Source organism: Kogia breviceps, chromosome 9 (genome assembly GCF_026419965.1).
Source record: "Kogia breviceps isolate mKogBre1 chromosome 9, mKogBre1 haplotype 1, whole genome shotgun sequence".
Classification (NCBI taxonomy): Eukaryota; Metazoa; Chordata; class Mammalia; order Artiodactyla; family Physeteridae; genus Kogia; species Kogia breviceps.
In genome coordinates this window covers 103,547,446-103,562,070 of record NC_081318.1, presented here as the reverse complement: position 1 = coordinate 103,562,070, position 14,625 = coordinate 103,547,446, and the positions used below count along the sequence as shown (strand labels likewise).

The window sequence follows — 14,625 nt, the reverse complement described above, 5'->3', positions numbered from 1 at the left end:
TTTTCTCTGAGTCTGTGGCTTGTTTTCTCATTCCCTTGACATTGTCTTTTGCAGATCAGAAGTTTTTAATTTTAATGAAGTCCATCTTATCAATTTTTTTTCATGCATTGTGTCTTTGGTGTTGTATCTAAAAAGGCACCACCCTACCCAAGGTCATCTAGGTTTTCTCCTATGTTATCTTCTAGGAGTTTTATAGTTTTGTGTTTTACATTTAGATCTATGATCCATTTTGAGTTAATTTTTGTGAAGGGTATAAGGTCTGTGTCTAGATTCTTTTTTTTTTGCATGTGGATGTCCAGTTGTTCCAGCACCATTTGTGGAAGGGACTATTTTGCTCAACTGTACTGTCTCTGCTCATATTTCAAAGCTGACTATATGGGGGTCTATTTCTGGGCTCTCTAGTCTATTTCATTTACCTATTTTTCTGTTTTTTTCTTTTTTTCACAAGTACCACACTGTCTTGATTACTGCAGCTTTATAGTAAGTCTTGAAGTTGTGTAGCATCAGTCCTCCAACTTTGATATTCTCCTTCAACATTGTGTTGGCTATTCTGGGTCTTTTGCCTCTTATTATAAATTTTAGAATCAGTTTGTCAGAATTCACAAAATGACTTGCTGGAATTTTGATTGGGATTGCATTGATTCTATAGATTAGTTTGGGAAGACCTGACATCTTTACAATATTAAGTCTTCCCATCCATGAACATGGAATATATCTCCATTTATTTCATTCTTCTTTGATTTAATTCATTAGAGTTTTGTAGTTTTCCCTATAAACATCTTGTACATATCAACATTTTGTTAGATTTATACCTAAATATTTCATTTTGGGGAGATGCTAATGTAAATGGTATTGCATTTTTAACTTAAATTCCATTTGTTCATTGCTGGTATATAGGAAAGAGACTGACTTTTTGTATATTAACCTTGTTATTATCACTGATCAATGGAGTTTTAGACACACGTTTGCTTTACTGGGGGCTCACTTGGACATGAAAAGCCTCAGTTGACCATCCATCTCCCAAGGACACTCATGAACTTCATTTCTGTGATCTCAGATGTCTGATATTTATGGCCTACAATATTTGTTGGTTTGATAATAAGCTAAGCAATAGTTTTCAAACTGTGCTGAACAGTTCTGTACAGTTTCATGGCATTGTGTCTTCACAAAGACCCTTTAGGGTGAAATTAAGTGCATGGGGCTCTGAACTCTGTATATCATTTTAGCCAGAGCAACTCAGTTTTTCTTTATAGTTTTAATTTTGAAATTATTTTAGATTCAAAGAGGAGTCTACCCAGTTTCCTTTACTGTTAACAGGTTACAGAACTAAGGTACATGATGAAAACTAAAAAATTAACTAAATTACTCTTAACTATTAACTAATTATGATTAACTAAATGACAGGCTTTTTTTGGATTTCACTGATCTTTCCACAAGTGTACTTTTTTGAGCAGCTCAGTTTTTAATCTGTTTTACCAACTGGAGTTCATGTGAGATTTTATTTAGACCAAGGGTCTGCTAGCTGCTTCTTGCCTCAGGCTTTCCCCTACCTCTACTTTATAAACTCTCAATTACTGCTAGTGAGCCATGAAGGAAAAGTAGAATGGTAGCTTCTCTTCTCATCATCTCACCTCATCTAAGGAATGCATCTATTCCTTATTGAATCCTCTTGTACCCTTATGAGGTCAAGGGGTGAGAAATGGAATGTTTCCTGCCATATCAGTAAATAAAGGATGCCACAGTCATCAGTGACTGCAGCCACCACCCACGGTGAGTGGGTGAGCCCTGAGGAAACTCAGGATATGAAAACACAGGCTACTGGCCCCAGAGAGCTGAGGTGCATTTCAAAGGAATGCAGGCTCTTGCATCTTCCCAAACATAGAAAAGCACTAAATGCTTTAACTTGAGATCATCTGGTTTTCTTTACTTAACAGTAATTTTTTGACATTCAGACTACCTGCCCTTTGTTGCAAAACTCCTATATATCCTAGCCCCACCCTTGACCCCTCCAAGCAGTTCTCTCAGGGTTACTTGAGATGCTACCTCCCCCGGCATGAAGTCCTAAAAATTCCCACCAAATAAAACATAACTCTCAACTTTTAGGTTGTGCATATTTTTTAGGCAACAGGGGAATGGAGCGGATATTTAAAAATTTTGTTTTACAGATGGAGAAACTGAGGCACAGAGATGTTGAGTAACTTATAGATCAGAGCCAAACTGAAGGGGTCTCCTGACTGTTGACTGACATTCTTATTCACTCCACAAGGCCTTCATATGAGCAATACATACCTGAGAGAGAAAAGCTGATCAGCCTCCGACTTCCTTGCCCTTGCACAGTCTCATCGGAGCCAATACTTTTAAAAATCTGTAAGAAGACAGAAAATGGGAGACAAGCAACAGAAGCATTGAAACAGATACTCACACTCCAGTACAAACATGCTTAATCACAGTTATTTCTGTCGCTACAGAATACAAAGACAGTAGCATTGTGATTTCATTAGGCTACTACTGACTCAAAGAAGCTTTTAGCAACCTAATGTCTTTCCCAGTAATAAAGTGGGAAATGCTAGTGGGGATGAGGGGTACTTTTCAGAGAAATGGAAATCAACAAAAATAATTACTGTAATATTAGAGGCCCTTTATAGCCACTTATGTAAACAAGGCCTTCTCACATTCAGATTTGCAAAAGGTATTTATTAAAGCAGACCCTAAGGCAGTAGAATGATAGGTCAATAGATGTTTACTGTTGTAATTACAATATGTTCCATTAGCAAAGTATAGCGATAAACTGCTGTATCTTCATTCCTTCTGATCTGTATTACTACCTAGAGATTTCCAGGAAATTCTGTTTATTAGGGAGGAGACTGAGCATGGCATTAAGAAGCTACTCTGAGGTCTCTTTATTTAACTGCCTTCCTGGGATGTTTCAGAACACAGGTGTTACACGGGTTATCTTCATCTAGTAGGTATTTGCAAACCAGGTTGCCGAAATCTTTTACTTTCCATCATTGCTCAATATTTATCTGTTAATGGATTAATCAAAGCAGCTAGAGTCCTTGCTTCCATTCTCGTCTAGGCAAGTTATACTCAGAAATGATTCTGAGTATTTATTCCAAGGCAGAGTTACCTTTGCATACGTTATACATTTGCAGAAAATAATACACCAATCCGAGCATTAAGCAAATCCATACAGTGTCCACTTTTTAGAAGATAATCTGTACTGAGAAAGCAAAAAATGGCGAACTCGATGACCTCTTGCTCAAAGTCTCTCTGTTTGGAGGTTCTGTGGGCTTGCTCTCTTTCCACTGCCTCTCAGTATTTTTGATGCTGGAAGAGTTGTGACTTGCCTTATATGAGACTGGGAGAAATAACCGGGCATCACTAGGGCTCACAGCTTTCTCCCAAGGAGAATACCAAGGGATTATGAGAACACCTCCTCGTAAAGCAGGTGCCCCTAGTGGGCCTACATGCTCGGCTGCAGCTCGTGTGCCCATCTTCTCAGTATGTCTGCTTTTAGGCCCACGTGCAAGAGGCATTTCGGGGATGCTGGGCTGCCCAGCAGAGGGAACAAATGTGGGCGACATATGGAATGGGGTGAGTTGGAACGCCGGTTGGGCTGAAGTATCAGCCCTCTTCACAATGGACAGCCTGCTCCTTCCCAGTCTGTGTGTGTTATTCTCTTTGCCTGGCTGACCCCGAGCAGCAGAGGTCAACAGTTCAGAGACTGAACCCTCGGGCTGGACAACTCTTCTAGCTCTCAAAGTGGCCAATGAGCATGGGCCTAATCGGGGTTCAAAATTCCTTCATGTTGGGGACTTTTCATTTTCAAATCTATGCCCGGGCAAAGGCCGTGGGGGACTCGGGCAGGCTGGCCACACTCCCTTCCAGTGACGTACCTGCCTATGTGGGACAATTACAATTGACTGTTCCTAATCCTAGTTTAAAGATGTCAACGTCTAGCTTGTTCCATCTCCGAATGTAAGTTCCTTAAGGGCACGACCAAAAGTATACTTTTAACAGAGCCTTGATTTTACACTGTTTAAAAGGTAGGATTAAACTGCACGTTTCACGCTAGTCGAAATGAGCTTAAACTTGCAATGATAACAAAGAATAGTACATCTGTTCCTTCTTGTTTAAAACATAATTTTGATCCCTCGTATTTAAATATTTTTCTGCTGGAATTCAAGGCATTTACATAAAGGTCCTTCATATTTATTGCATCGAAACAAGCCTACAGACAAGAAGATAATGTATATTTTTCAGAAGCTACTAAGTTCAGAGGGGGGGACACACAGTTAAAACTTCATAAACATTTCCCTAACTCATGGCTTTTTGCTAACATTATTTATCAAGTCATCTCAGCGCCAGACTGATGATACAAAGGGGGAGGCAACACGTGATAAACATTTTCCAGGAAGTAAAGATGTTTGGGAAGGTTTTGCATCCTGGCTTTTTGCTCAAGATGAGTTCCAGAGGCTGGTCTGAGGTTCAGAAATCTGCTGCACTGCAGAGATATGCTCTACCATTTACTGACTGTGAAAATGGTGTGAAGACTCAGGAAAAACAGTCTCACCCAGAAACAACCTAAGACTGAGGGGGCACATCAGGGAATTGCTCATCTTCTCAGGTCTGCACATTCCCTCGGCTTTTCAGCCTGTCTGATGCCCAGTTGTTATTCCAAGTACTGGGCGCTGGGTCATGATGTCCCCTCTCAGAGGCAGTGCACAGTGTCACCGTGTTTCGCACACAACTTATTTCCACACCCAAGCTTACTTGGCAAATGGTTTAACAGATTCAAGGCTGAATCTTCTGGGAGTGGGGGGATCAAGAGGGTGGAGCAGGAGGGTGTGGGGCTCACCTCCCCCACAAACACAGTGAAAATCACATCTACATGCAGAACAATTCTCACAGAAAACCAACCGGAAACTGGAAGAAGATCCCTTATACAACAAAAGCTGCAAGAAAGATCCCCATGTAACTGGGTAGCATTAAAAAAAAAAAAAGGCATCAGGATGGGTCTGGCGCTTCTGTAAGCGATCTGTGAAGGAGGGAGTGTCCACACAGGAAGACTCTTGCTCTGAGAAATCCCTGTCTGCTGGGAGGTCTGCTGGGACAGACAGGAAGCTGGAGGAGCCTGTATTCCACTTGCAAGGAGTGTCTGCATGCTGGCTTGCTAGCAATAGGGCAGAGAGAGACTGGTGTTGATGGCTGCCACCTCTCTGTACCTCCCAGCCCAAAATGCATGCCGGGTGGGGCTGCTAGTACACACAGCAGCTAGGCACTAAAACTCGGGTGGAAGAACCCTGGGAGAGGACTTGGTCTAGCTGCACGGAGACAGCCTAGAGGGCCTGGAGTGTGGTCCGGGCTGCCATGGTTAGTGCACTTGAGATAGGATGTGCGTTCACCATTGGAGCCCTACTATCAGAGTGGTGCCGGGTGGGGCATGGGTCTGCCAATGAAGCCCCTCTGTCAGTGTGTTCACAGCAAAGTGCGACCCTGGCTGATATCAGATACTCAGATATCAGTTTCCCTGGTGGGCAGCCCCTGGGGAGGAGTATGCAGCGGTTCCTTTCCTGGTGGGTGCACTCCTCACAAGGCAGCTTGGAGCCAAATCTCGGTGAAAAGGTCCAGGGAGAGCCCTACCATAGAGGTAGCCCAGGTCCCAGGCAGCAGCACAACCACCTCAATTCCTGCAGTCACAATGCCCCGGCCCCACCGCCAGCCTAGCACTAGGGTCTGGGATGAACACAACAGAGAAAAGGACGTGACCTTGGGCTGCTTATGTGCAAAACGGCAGATACCTGCATGGGCCGCGCATCGGTTTGCTGTGACCACACGGGCCTCAATGGATTCTGTGCTCACCTCCTTGGGGACACAGGACATACAGCAATGGAACCTTATAAAACCCAACCCTCAGGGCCTCTACTCCAACAACTAGGGAGCAGACCCTCCCCCTGACAAGGCTGTGACAGCCATGCAGCAAAGAGGAGGACCCACCCAACATCTGCAGGCTCTGGATACCACATGAATCACACCTCCTATCAAGGGGATAATGGTCAGCACACTGAGGAAATAGCCCTCACACCAAAAATATTGGACTGACACAATCTACACAGGGATGCTCCCACATTAAAACAGCACTTCAAGACCACCACAGATAACTTTTGCTCCTAAATTCATAGAGACAGAGAGATGAAAAAGCAGAGGAACGACTCCCAATTAAAAGAACAAGAAAAATCCCCTGAAAAAACAAAAATGAAATACCTCTCCAGGCTACTGGACCCCAAGTTGAAAAAGGAAGTAATAGAAACACTAAAGGAATTAATAAATATTACCAATAGAAATGCAGATCGCTGTAACAATGAACTAGAAACTATAAAGAGGAACCAATCAATATTAGATAACTCAATTGCCAAGATAAAAACTGATCTAAAAGCAATGAACAGCTGACTAAATAGTGCCTAATAATGAATAAGTGATCTGGAAGACAGAATAATGTAAATCACTCAATCAGAACGGCAGACAGAAAGACAAATGAAAAAAATGAAAGCAATGAACAAGATCTATGGGATAATATGAAGTGTGCCAACCTACACCTAATACAGGTTTGAGGAGGAGAAGAAAGAGAGAAGGGGATAGAAAATGAAAAAATGTATTTGAAGAAATTATGGCTGAAAACTTCCCAAACCTAAAGAAGGAAACAGGTATCCAGGTACAGGAACACAAACAAACCCATATTAAGACACATCATAATTAAAATGGCAAAAGTTAAATATAAGAGAGGAGCACCAAGAGAAAAACAAAGAGTCAGTTACAAGGAAACGCCTATAAGCCTATCAGTTGATTTCTCTACAGAAACTTTGCAGGCCAGAAGGAAGTAGCATGATATTTTCAGAGCCCTGAAAGGGAAAAACCTGCAACCTAGGGTACTCTACCCAGCAAGATTATCATTCAGAATAGAAGGAGAGATAAAGAATTTCTCAGACAAGCAAAAACTAAAAAATACAGTAATACTAAACCTATCATAAAAGAAATATTGAAAGGTCTTCTCTAAATTGAAAAGAAGCAAAAATCTATAGGAAAGAGAAAAATCACAATAGGAAAGGCAAATATATAAAAGGACAGAAGATCACTTAAATAAGCCAGTACATAGATTAAAAAATAAAACCATTTTTGTAAAAGTGATTATAACCTCAATAAATATCAAAAGGATAAACATGAAGATGTAAAACAGGGCATCAAAACCACAGAATGTGGGAGAGGGGAGTTAAAAAATATGGATTTTAAAAAAACGTGTTTGAACTTACATGACTATCAGTCTAATCAAGTAGATATAGCTACGGGTTACACTTGAAAACCAAGGTAACCACAAATCAAAAATATACAATATATTCACAAAAATAAAAAAGAAAGGAACTCAAGCTTAATACAAAAGAAAACCATCAAACCACAAAAGGAAAAATAAAAAGAACAAAGTCTGTTCAAAGAAGAACAAGAAAGAACTACAAAATCAACTGGAAAACAAGGTTTAAAATGGCAATAAATACATACTTATCAATAATATTTTTAAATGTCAGTGGACTAAATACTCCAATCAAAAGACACAGAATGGTAGACTGGATAAACAAACTAAGAACCTACAATATACTGCCTACAGGAGATCCACTTCAAGCCAAAAGACACAGACAGATTGAAAGTGGAGATAGGAAAATATATTTCATGCAAATATAAACAACAAGATAGCAGAGGTAGCAACACTCATATCAGACAAAATAGACTTTAAAACAAAGTTTGGAAAGAAAGACAAAGAAGGACACTATATAATGATAAAGGGATCAATACAAGAAGAGGATATTATACTCGTTAACATATATGCACCCAGTATAGGAGTATCTAGATATATAAAACAAATACTAGCAGACATAAAGGGAGAAACTGACAGGAATACAATTATAGTAGGAGACTTTAATACCCCTCTGACATCAATGGACAGATCTTCCAGACAGAAAATCAATAAGGCAACAGAGATCCTAGAAGACACAACAGACCATTGGACTTATTGTTATCTGCAGGACACTACATCCAAAAAACTCAGAATACAAATTCTTTTCAAGTGCACATGGAACACTCTCTAGCATTTGACCGGATACTAGGACACAAAACAAGCTTCAACAAATTTAAGAGGACAGAAATTATTTCAAGCCTCTTTTCTGACAACAATGGTATGAAACTAGAAATCAACCACAGAAAAAAAAGAGGAAAAAACCCCACAATCACATGGAGACTAAACAATGTTATTAAAAAACCAATGGATCAACAATGAAATCAAGGAGGAAATCAGAAAATATCTTGAGACAAATGATAATGAAAACACAACCTTACAAAATTTATGGGATGCTGCAAAAGCAGTTCTAAGAGGCAACTTCATAGAGAAACAGGCCTTCCACAAGAAACAATCTTGAGGCCTTCCTCAAGAAAAATCTCAAACAACCTAACCTAACACCTAAAAGAACAGGAAAAAGAGCAAACAAAACCCAAAGTCAGCAGTAGGAAGGAAATAATAAAGATCAGAGAGGAAATAAATAATAGAAATTTTAAAAATAATAGAAAAGATCAATAAAACAAAGAGCTGTTTTGAATAGACAAAAAAAAATTGACAAACTTCTAGCCAAGCTCACCAAGAAGAGAGAGGAGCCAAATAAACAAAATAAGAAATGAAAGAGGAGAAATAATAACTGATACTGCAGAAATATAGAAAATCATAAAAGACTACTATGACAACAAACTGGACAACCTAGAAGAAATGGACAAGTTTCTAGAAACATATAGCCTGCCATAACTGAGTCAAGAAGAAACAGATAATTTGATCAGACCAATCACAAAGCAAAATAGAATCTGTAAAAACAAAACAAAACAAACAAACAGAAAAAACTCCCTGCAAACAAAAGTCCAGGACCAAATGGCTTCCCTGGGGAATTCTACCAAACATACAAAGAAAAACTTACACCAATCCTTCTCAAACTATTCTAAAAGAAGAACTTATGTCAATCCTTAAACTATTCCAGAAGATTGAAGAGGAGGGAAAACTCCCCAAGTCATTCTATGAAGCCACCATCATCTTGATACCAAAACCAAAGACATTACAAATAAAGAAAATTACAGGTCAACGGCTCTGATGAATATAGATGAAAAAAATTTCAACAAAATATTAGCAAACTGTATTCAACAACACATAAAAAGGACCATACACCATGATCAAGTTGGATTCATTCCAGGGTCACAAGGATGGTTTGACATAATGCAAATCAATATGATACAACACATAGTAACAAAAGAAGAGACAAAACCATATGATCATCTCAAGAGATGCAAACAAACCATTTGATAAAATTCAACATCCATTCAACATCCAAAACCATATGATCACCTCAAGAGATGCAAACCATATGATAAAATTCAACATCCATTCTTGATCCATCTCAAGAGATGCAAACAAACCATTTGATAAAACTCAATCATATGATAAAGTTCAACATCCATTCAACATCCAAAATTCAGACAAACCATTTGATAAAATTCAACATCCATTGATAAAATTCAAAGTGAGTATAGAGGGAATATATCTCAACGTAATAAAAGCCATTTATGACAAACCCACAGCCAATACTATACTCAGCGGTGAAAAGCTGAAAACCTTCCTGCTAAAATCTGGAACAAGATAAGGATGCCCACTCTCACCACTTCTCTTCAGCATAGTATTGGAAGTCTTAGCCACAGCAATCAGAACAGAAAAAGAAAAGGTATCTAAATTGGAAGGGAAGTGGTAAAACTGTCATTACTTGCAGATGACATGATACTACATACAGAAAACCCTAAAGACTCCAAACAAAAACTACTAGAACTGATAAGCAAATTCAGCAGAGTAGCAGGATACAAGATTAACATACAGAAATCTGTTGTATTTCTTTGCACTTACAATTAAATACCAGAATGAGAAAGTTAAAAAAAAAGATCCCATTTAAAATCACATTAAAAAAAAAAAAACCAACAACCTAGGAATAAACTTAACCAAAGAGGTAAAAGATCTATATGCTGAAAACTATAAAACACTGATAAAGGAAATTGAAGATGATTCAAAGAAATGGAAAGATTTTCCATGCTCTTTGATTGGAAGAATTAATATTGTTAAAATGGCTATACTACCCAAAGCAATCTATAGATTTAATGCAACCCCTATTAAAATACTCATGACATTGTCCACAGAACTAGAATAATCCTAAAATTTACATGGAATTACAAAAGACCCAGAGTTGTCAAAACAATACTGAGGGAGAAGAACAAAAGCTGGAGGCATAACCCTTCCAGATTTCAGACAATGACAGAAAACTACAGAAATCAAAACAGTGTAGCATTGGAACAAAAACAGGCATATAGATCAATGGAACAGAATAAAGAGCCCAGAAATAAACCCATACACCTATGGTCAACTAATCTATGACAAAGGAGGCGAGAATATACAATGGAGAAAATGGACAGTCTCTTCAGTAAGTGGTACTGGGAAAGCTGGAGAGCTACATGTAAATCACTGAAATTAGAACACTCCCTCACACCAAATACACAAATTAACTCAAAATGGTTCAAAGATCTAAATATTAGATAAATTCCTAGGAGAAAATATAGGCAAAACATTCTCAGACATAAATCATAGCAATGTTTTCTCAGATCAGTCTCCCAAGGCAAAAGAATTAAAAGCAATGATAAACAAATGGGACCGAATCAAACTTATAAGTTTTTGCACAGCAAAGAAAACAATTAACAAAATGAAAAGACAACCTATGGAACTGGAGAAAGTATCTGCAAATGATTAAATAGACAAAAGGTTTGTATCCAAAATATACAAACAGCTCATACAACTCAATATCAAACAAACAATCAAAAAATGGGCAGAAGGGCTTCCCTGGTGGCGCAGTGGTTGAGAATCCGCCTGCCGATGCAGGAGACACGGGTTCGTACCCTGGTCCGGGAGGATCCCACATGCCGCGGAGCAACTCAGCCCGTGAGCCATGGCCGCTGAGCCTGTGCGTCCGGAGCCTGTGCTCCGCAACGGGAGAGGCCACAACAGTGAGAGGCCCGCATACCGCAAAAAAAAAAAAAAAAAAAAAAAAAAATGGGCAGAAGACCTAAATATACATTTCTGCAAAGAAGACATACAGATAGCTAACAACCACAGGAAAAGATGCTCAACATGGCCAATTATTAGAGAAATTTAAATCAAAACCACAATGAGGTATCACCTCACACTGGTCAGAATGACTACCAAAATGTCTACAAATAATAATGCTGGAGGGGGTGTGGAGAAAAGGGTACCCTCCTACACTGTTGGCGGGAATGTAAATTGGTGCAACCACTATGGAAAACAGTGTGGAGATTCCTTAAAGAACGAAAAATAGAGTTACCACATGATTTAGCAATCCCATTCCTGGGCACATATCCAGAAAAACACAAACACTTTAATTAGAAAAGATATATGCACCCCACTGTTCATAGCAGCACTATTTACAACAGCCAAGACATGGAAACAACCAAGTGCCCACCAACAGACAATTGGTTTAAGAAGATGTGGTGTACTAATATACAATGGAATATTACTCAGCCATAAAAAAAGAATGTAATAATGCCATTTGCAGCAACACGGATGGACCTAGAGAATATCATACTACGTGAAGTAAGTCAGGCAAAGAAAGACAAATATTATATATCACTCATATGTGAAATCTAAAAAATAATACAAATGAATATATATACAAAACAGAAACAGACTCACAGACACAGGAAACTTATGGTTACCAAAAGGAAAAGGGAGGGAGGGAAGGAATAAATTAGGAGTATGGGATTAATAGATACAAACTACATAAGACGGACAAGCAACAAGGATTTATTGTATAGAACAGGAAACTACGTTCAATATCTTGTAATAACCTATAATGGAAAATAATCTGAAAAAAATGTATATATAATTGAATCACTTTGCTATATATCTGAAACACAATATTGTAAGTTAACTATATTGTAATAAAAGAAATTAGTTAATATCTACACAGATGAACATTTTTTATTACTAGAGTGAGACAATTTATCACCAGTTTTATTCCTTCTTATGTACGCATTTGAGACAACTGTTCAGAAGTAGGTGCAAATACAAGGAGCTTTATTATAGTAATGACCTTCATTTTCTTTAAATCTCTACAAGCTATGTACAAAACAAAAACATAGTAATCAATCAGTAAAAATTAATTTACATTGCCTATCCACTGACAATCCCTTTAAGTCTTCCTTCAGCTCTAATGAGAGCCAAGAATTGGAACCACCTGAGTTGCAAAAGGCAATCACTGCAATCACTGCAGCCACTCACTTTCTCAGCAAGCATCAGGATCCTGAAGGGCCCGCTTGGTTGCCCCCTAGATGCTTTTCCACCCCCAAGACAATGCACATAGTAAGATCTAGAATGGGTGAGACCGATGCCTTTCCTTAACTATGTGTGAAAGAGGAAGAGTGAAAGGAGAAGTTGGAAAAGAGAACCTACAGACCACTGGCATATTCTCAGGCAGATCAATTTCAGGAAAGCGAACATATGGAAACTGAGAATCTGGAATCCTTATTCCTGTTACTCCTGGGAATGCCATCATATATGCCCAGGGAAATATTTACCCCAGGTTGAAAACAGGTGGGATAGGTGAAAGGGGTAACACCTGGTTTTGAGATAGAGAAATGCTAACTACAGATGGTTGAGAAGTACCTGAGAGACAGAGGCCCAGCTGAGGTGGCAATGATATTCCGAGCATATCTGTGAACTATCTGGCATTCCAGAGATTCCCAGAAATAGCTGGTGATAAAAACTGGATTTCTTGCAGTCAATATGATGGTATCCTAGAGTATTTGACCATGTAAATGAAATACATCCAACTTTTAAATAAGAGGAAAAAGCTGTTCCCCCTATCATCTCATGAATCACCCAAAAGCAACACGGAAAAGAAAAACAAAAAGGCAAACTTCGTCTTCAATAAAACCACAAGATATCTATAACTCTGAGCACAATATATGAAGTGTGGCCTCCATATGCACTGGAGGTAAAATTGGGGTGTGGGAAGACACCAAGTCAAGATGCACAGGACTGCAAATGAGGAGAAAAAAGGTAGTACATGCACCTGGGGATATACTGAAGAAATATGCAAAAGAAGAAAAAGATATTGAAAGGTATACCATGTTCTTGACATGATTACAATTTCAACATGATAACAATTTCAGCACTTTCTTAATCTTTATTTTTATATGATCCCAATGAAACTACCCATAGGATTTAAAATTAGAGAAGCTGACTCAAATTTTCCTATGGGAGAAAGAAAAATCAAGAACAAACAAGATTCTAAAAGGGGAAAATAATGAGGAAAAAATGCTATAGAAGATACTTAACCGTATAATGAAGCTAGAGTAATTAAAACAGTGTGGTGCTAGTACATGAATAGCCATAGCAACAAAATAGACTAGAAAGTCCAGAAATAGACCAAAAATATTTTTAAAAACCATACAGGAATTATAATAAAGGTGAATTTTCAAATCAGTGGAGAAAATATGGATTATTTAATAAATGGTGTTGGGACATGTGGATAGTAAATCCGGAAGAAGGAAACACATTTGGATTAATCTCTCATATTATAGAAAAAATTCCAAATTGATCAAATATTTAAATTTTAAAACCAAAATCATATGAGCATTAGGGAAAAAGTGGAAGAACATTTTTAAAATCTCGAAGTTGAAAAGGTCTTCCTACAGGTTAAGAAAAACCCTGAAGTCACAAAAGAAAACATTGATAAACTCAACTCTGGAAAAAATTAAAATGCATACACGGAAAAACCACCATATATCAAAAGATAAATGACAAACCTGCATAAGTATTTCCAACTCACATTATATTCAAAAGCCCAATTTCTTTTATGTCTAAGAAACAAAAACGACGACCAAAGGAAAAGAAGCATGAACAAAGCATATCAAAAGACAGTTCATAGAAAGGAGAATCAAACAATTCTAAAAATTAAGAGGTATTCAACCTCAGGCCCAATAAGAAAAAATGCTAATAAAAACTACAAGCTCTGGGCTTCCCTGGTGGTGCAGTGGTTGAGAGTCCGCCTGCCGATGCAAGGCACACAGGTTCGTGCCCCGGTCCGGGAGGATCCCGCATGCCGCGGAGCGGCTGGGCCCGTGGGCCGAGGACGCTGGGAGTGCGCGTCCGAAGCCTGTGCTCCGCGGCGGGAGAGTCCACGGTGGTGAGACGCCCGCGTGCCGCAAGGAAAAAAACAAAAAACAAAAACCTACAAGCTCTGAGTTTTCACCTGTCACGTTGGCAATGAGCAAAAAGTTTGAGAACTTACCAGCGTGACCTGCCAGGTTTTGAGCTGTCTTTCGACTCCATTCCCACCCTTCTAAACTGTGACGCTGGAGGGAAGACTGCTCACCCCATCTCTGCTTTGCCACCTGGCGCCTGCGCAGGCACTGCCAATAGGAGATGCCAGGGTGAAAAAGGGAGGCTGCAAGAGGCAGAAGGGACTAGCTCCGCCCTCCCTGCTTCCT

The 14,625-nt window shown here is 39.0% G+C and overlaps 1 protein-coding gene across 9 annotated transcripts in view; it reads right to left on the bottom strand.

Moving 5' to 3' along the window:
* HECW1 (HECT, C2 and WW domain containing E3 ubiquitin protein ligase 1) overlaps positions 1-14,625 on the bottom strand; it is a 463,589-nt gene that overhangs the window by 169,604 nt on the left and 279,360 nt on the right. For all 9 annotated transcript variants that reach the window (XM_067042890.1, XM_067042895.1, XM_067042893.1 and 6 more), the window contains one exon: positions 2,290-2,365. In XM_067042890.1, the coding sequence (XP_066898991.1) occupies positions 2,290-2,365 (76 nt within the window). The remainder of the gene's footprint in view (positions 1-2,289; positions 2,366-14,625) is intronic.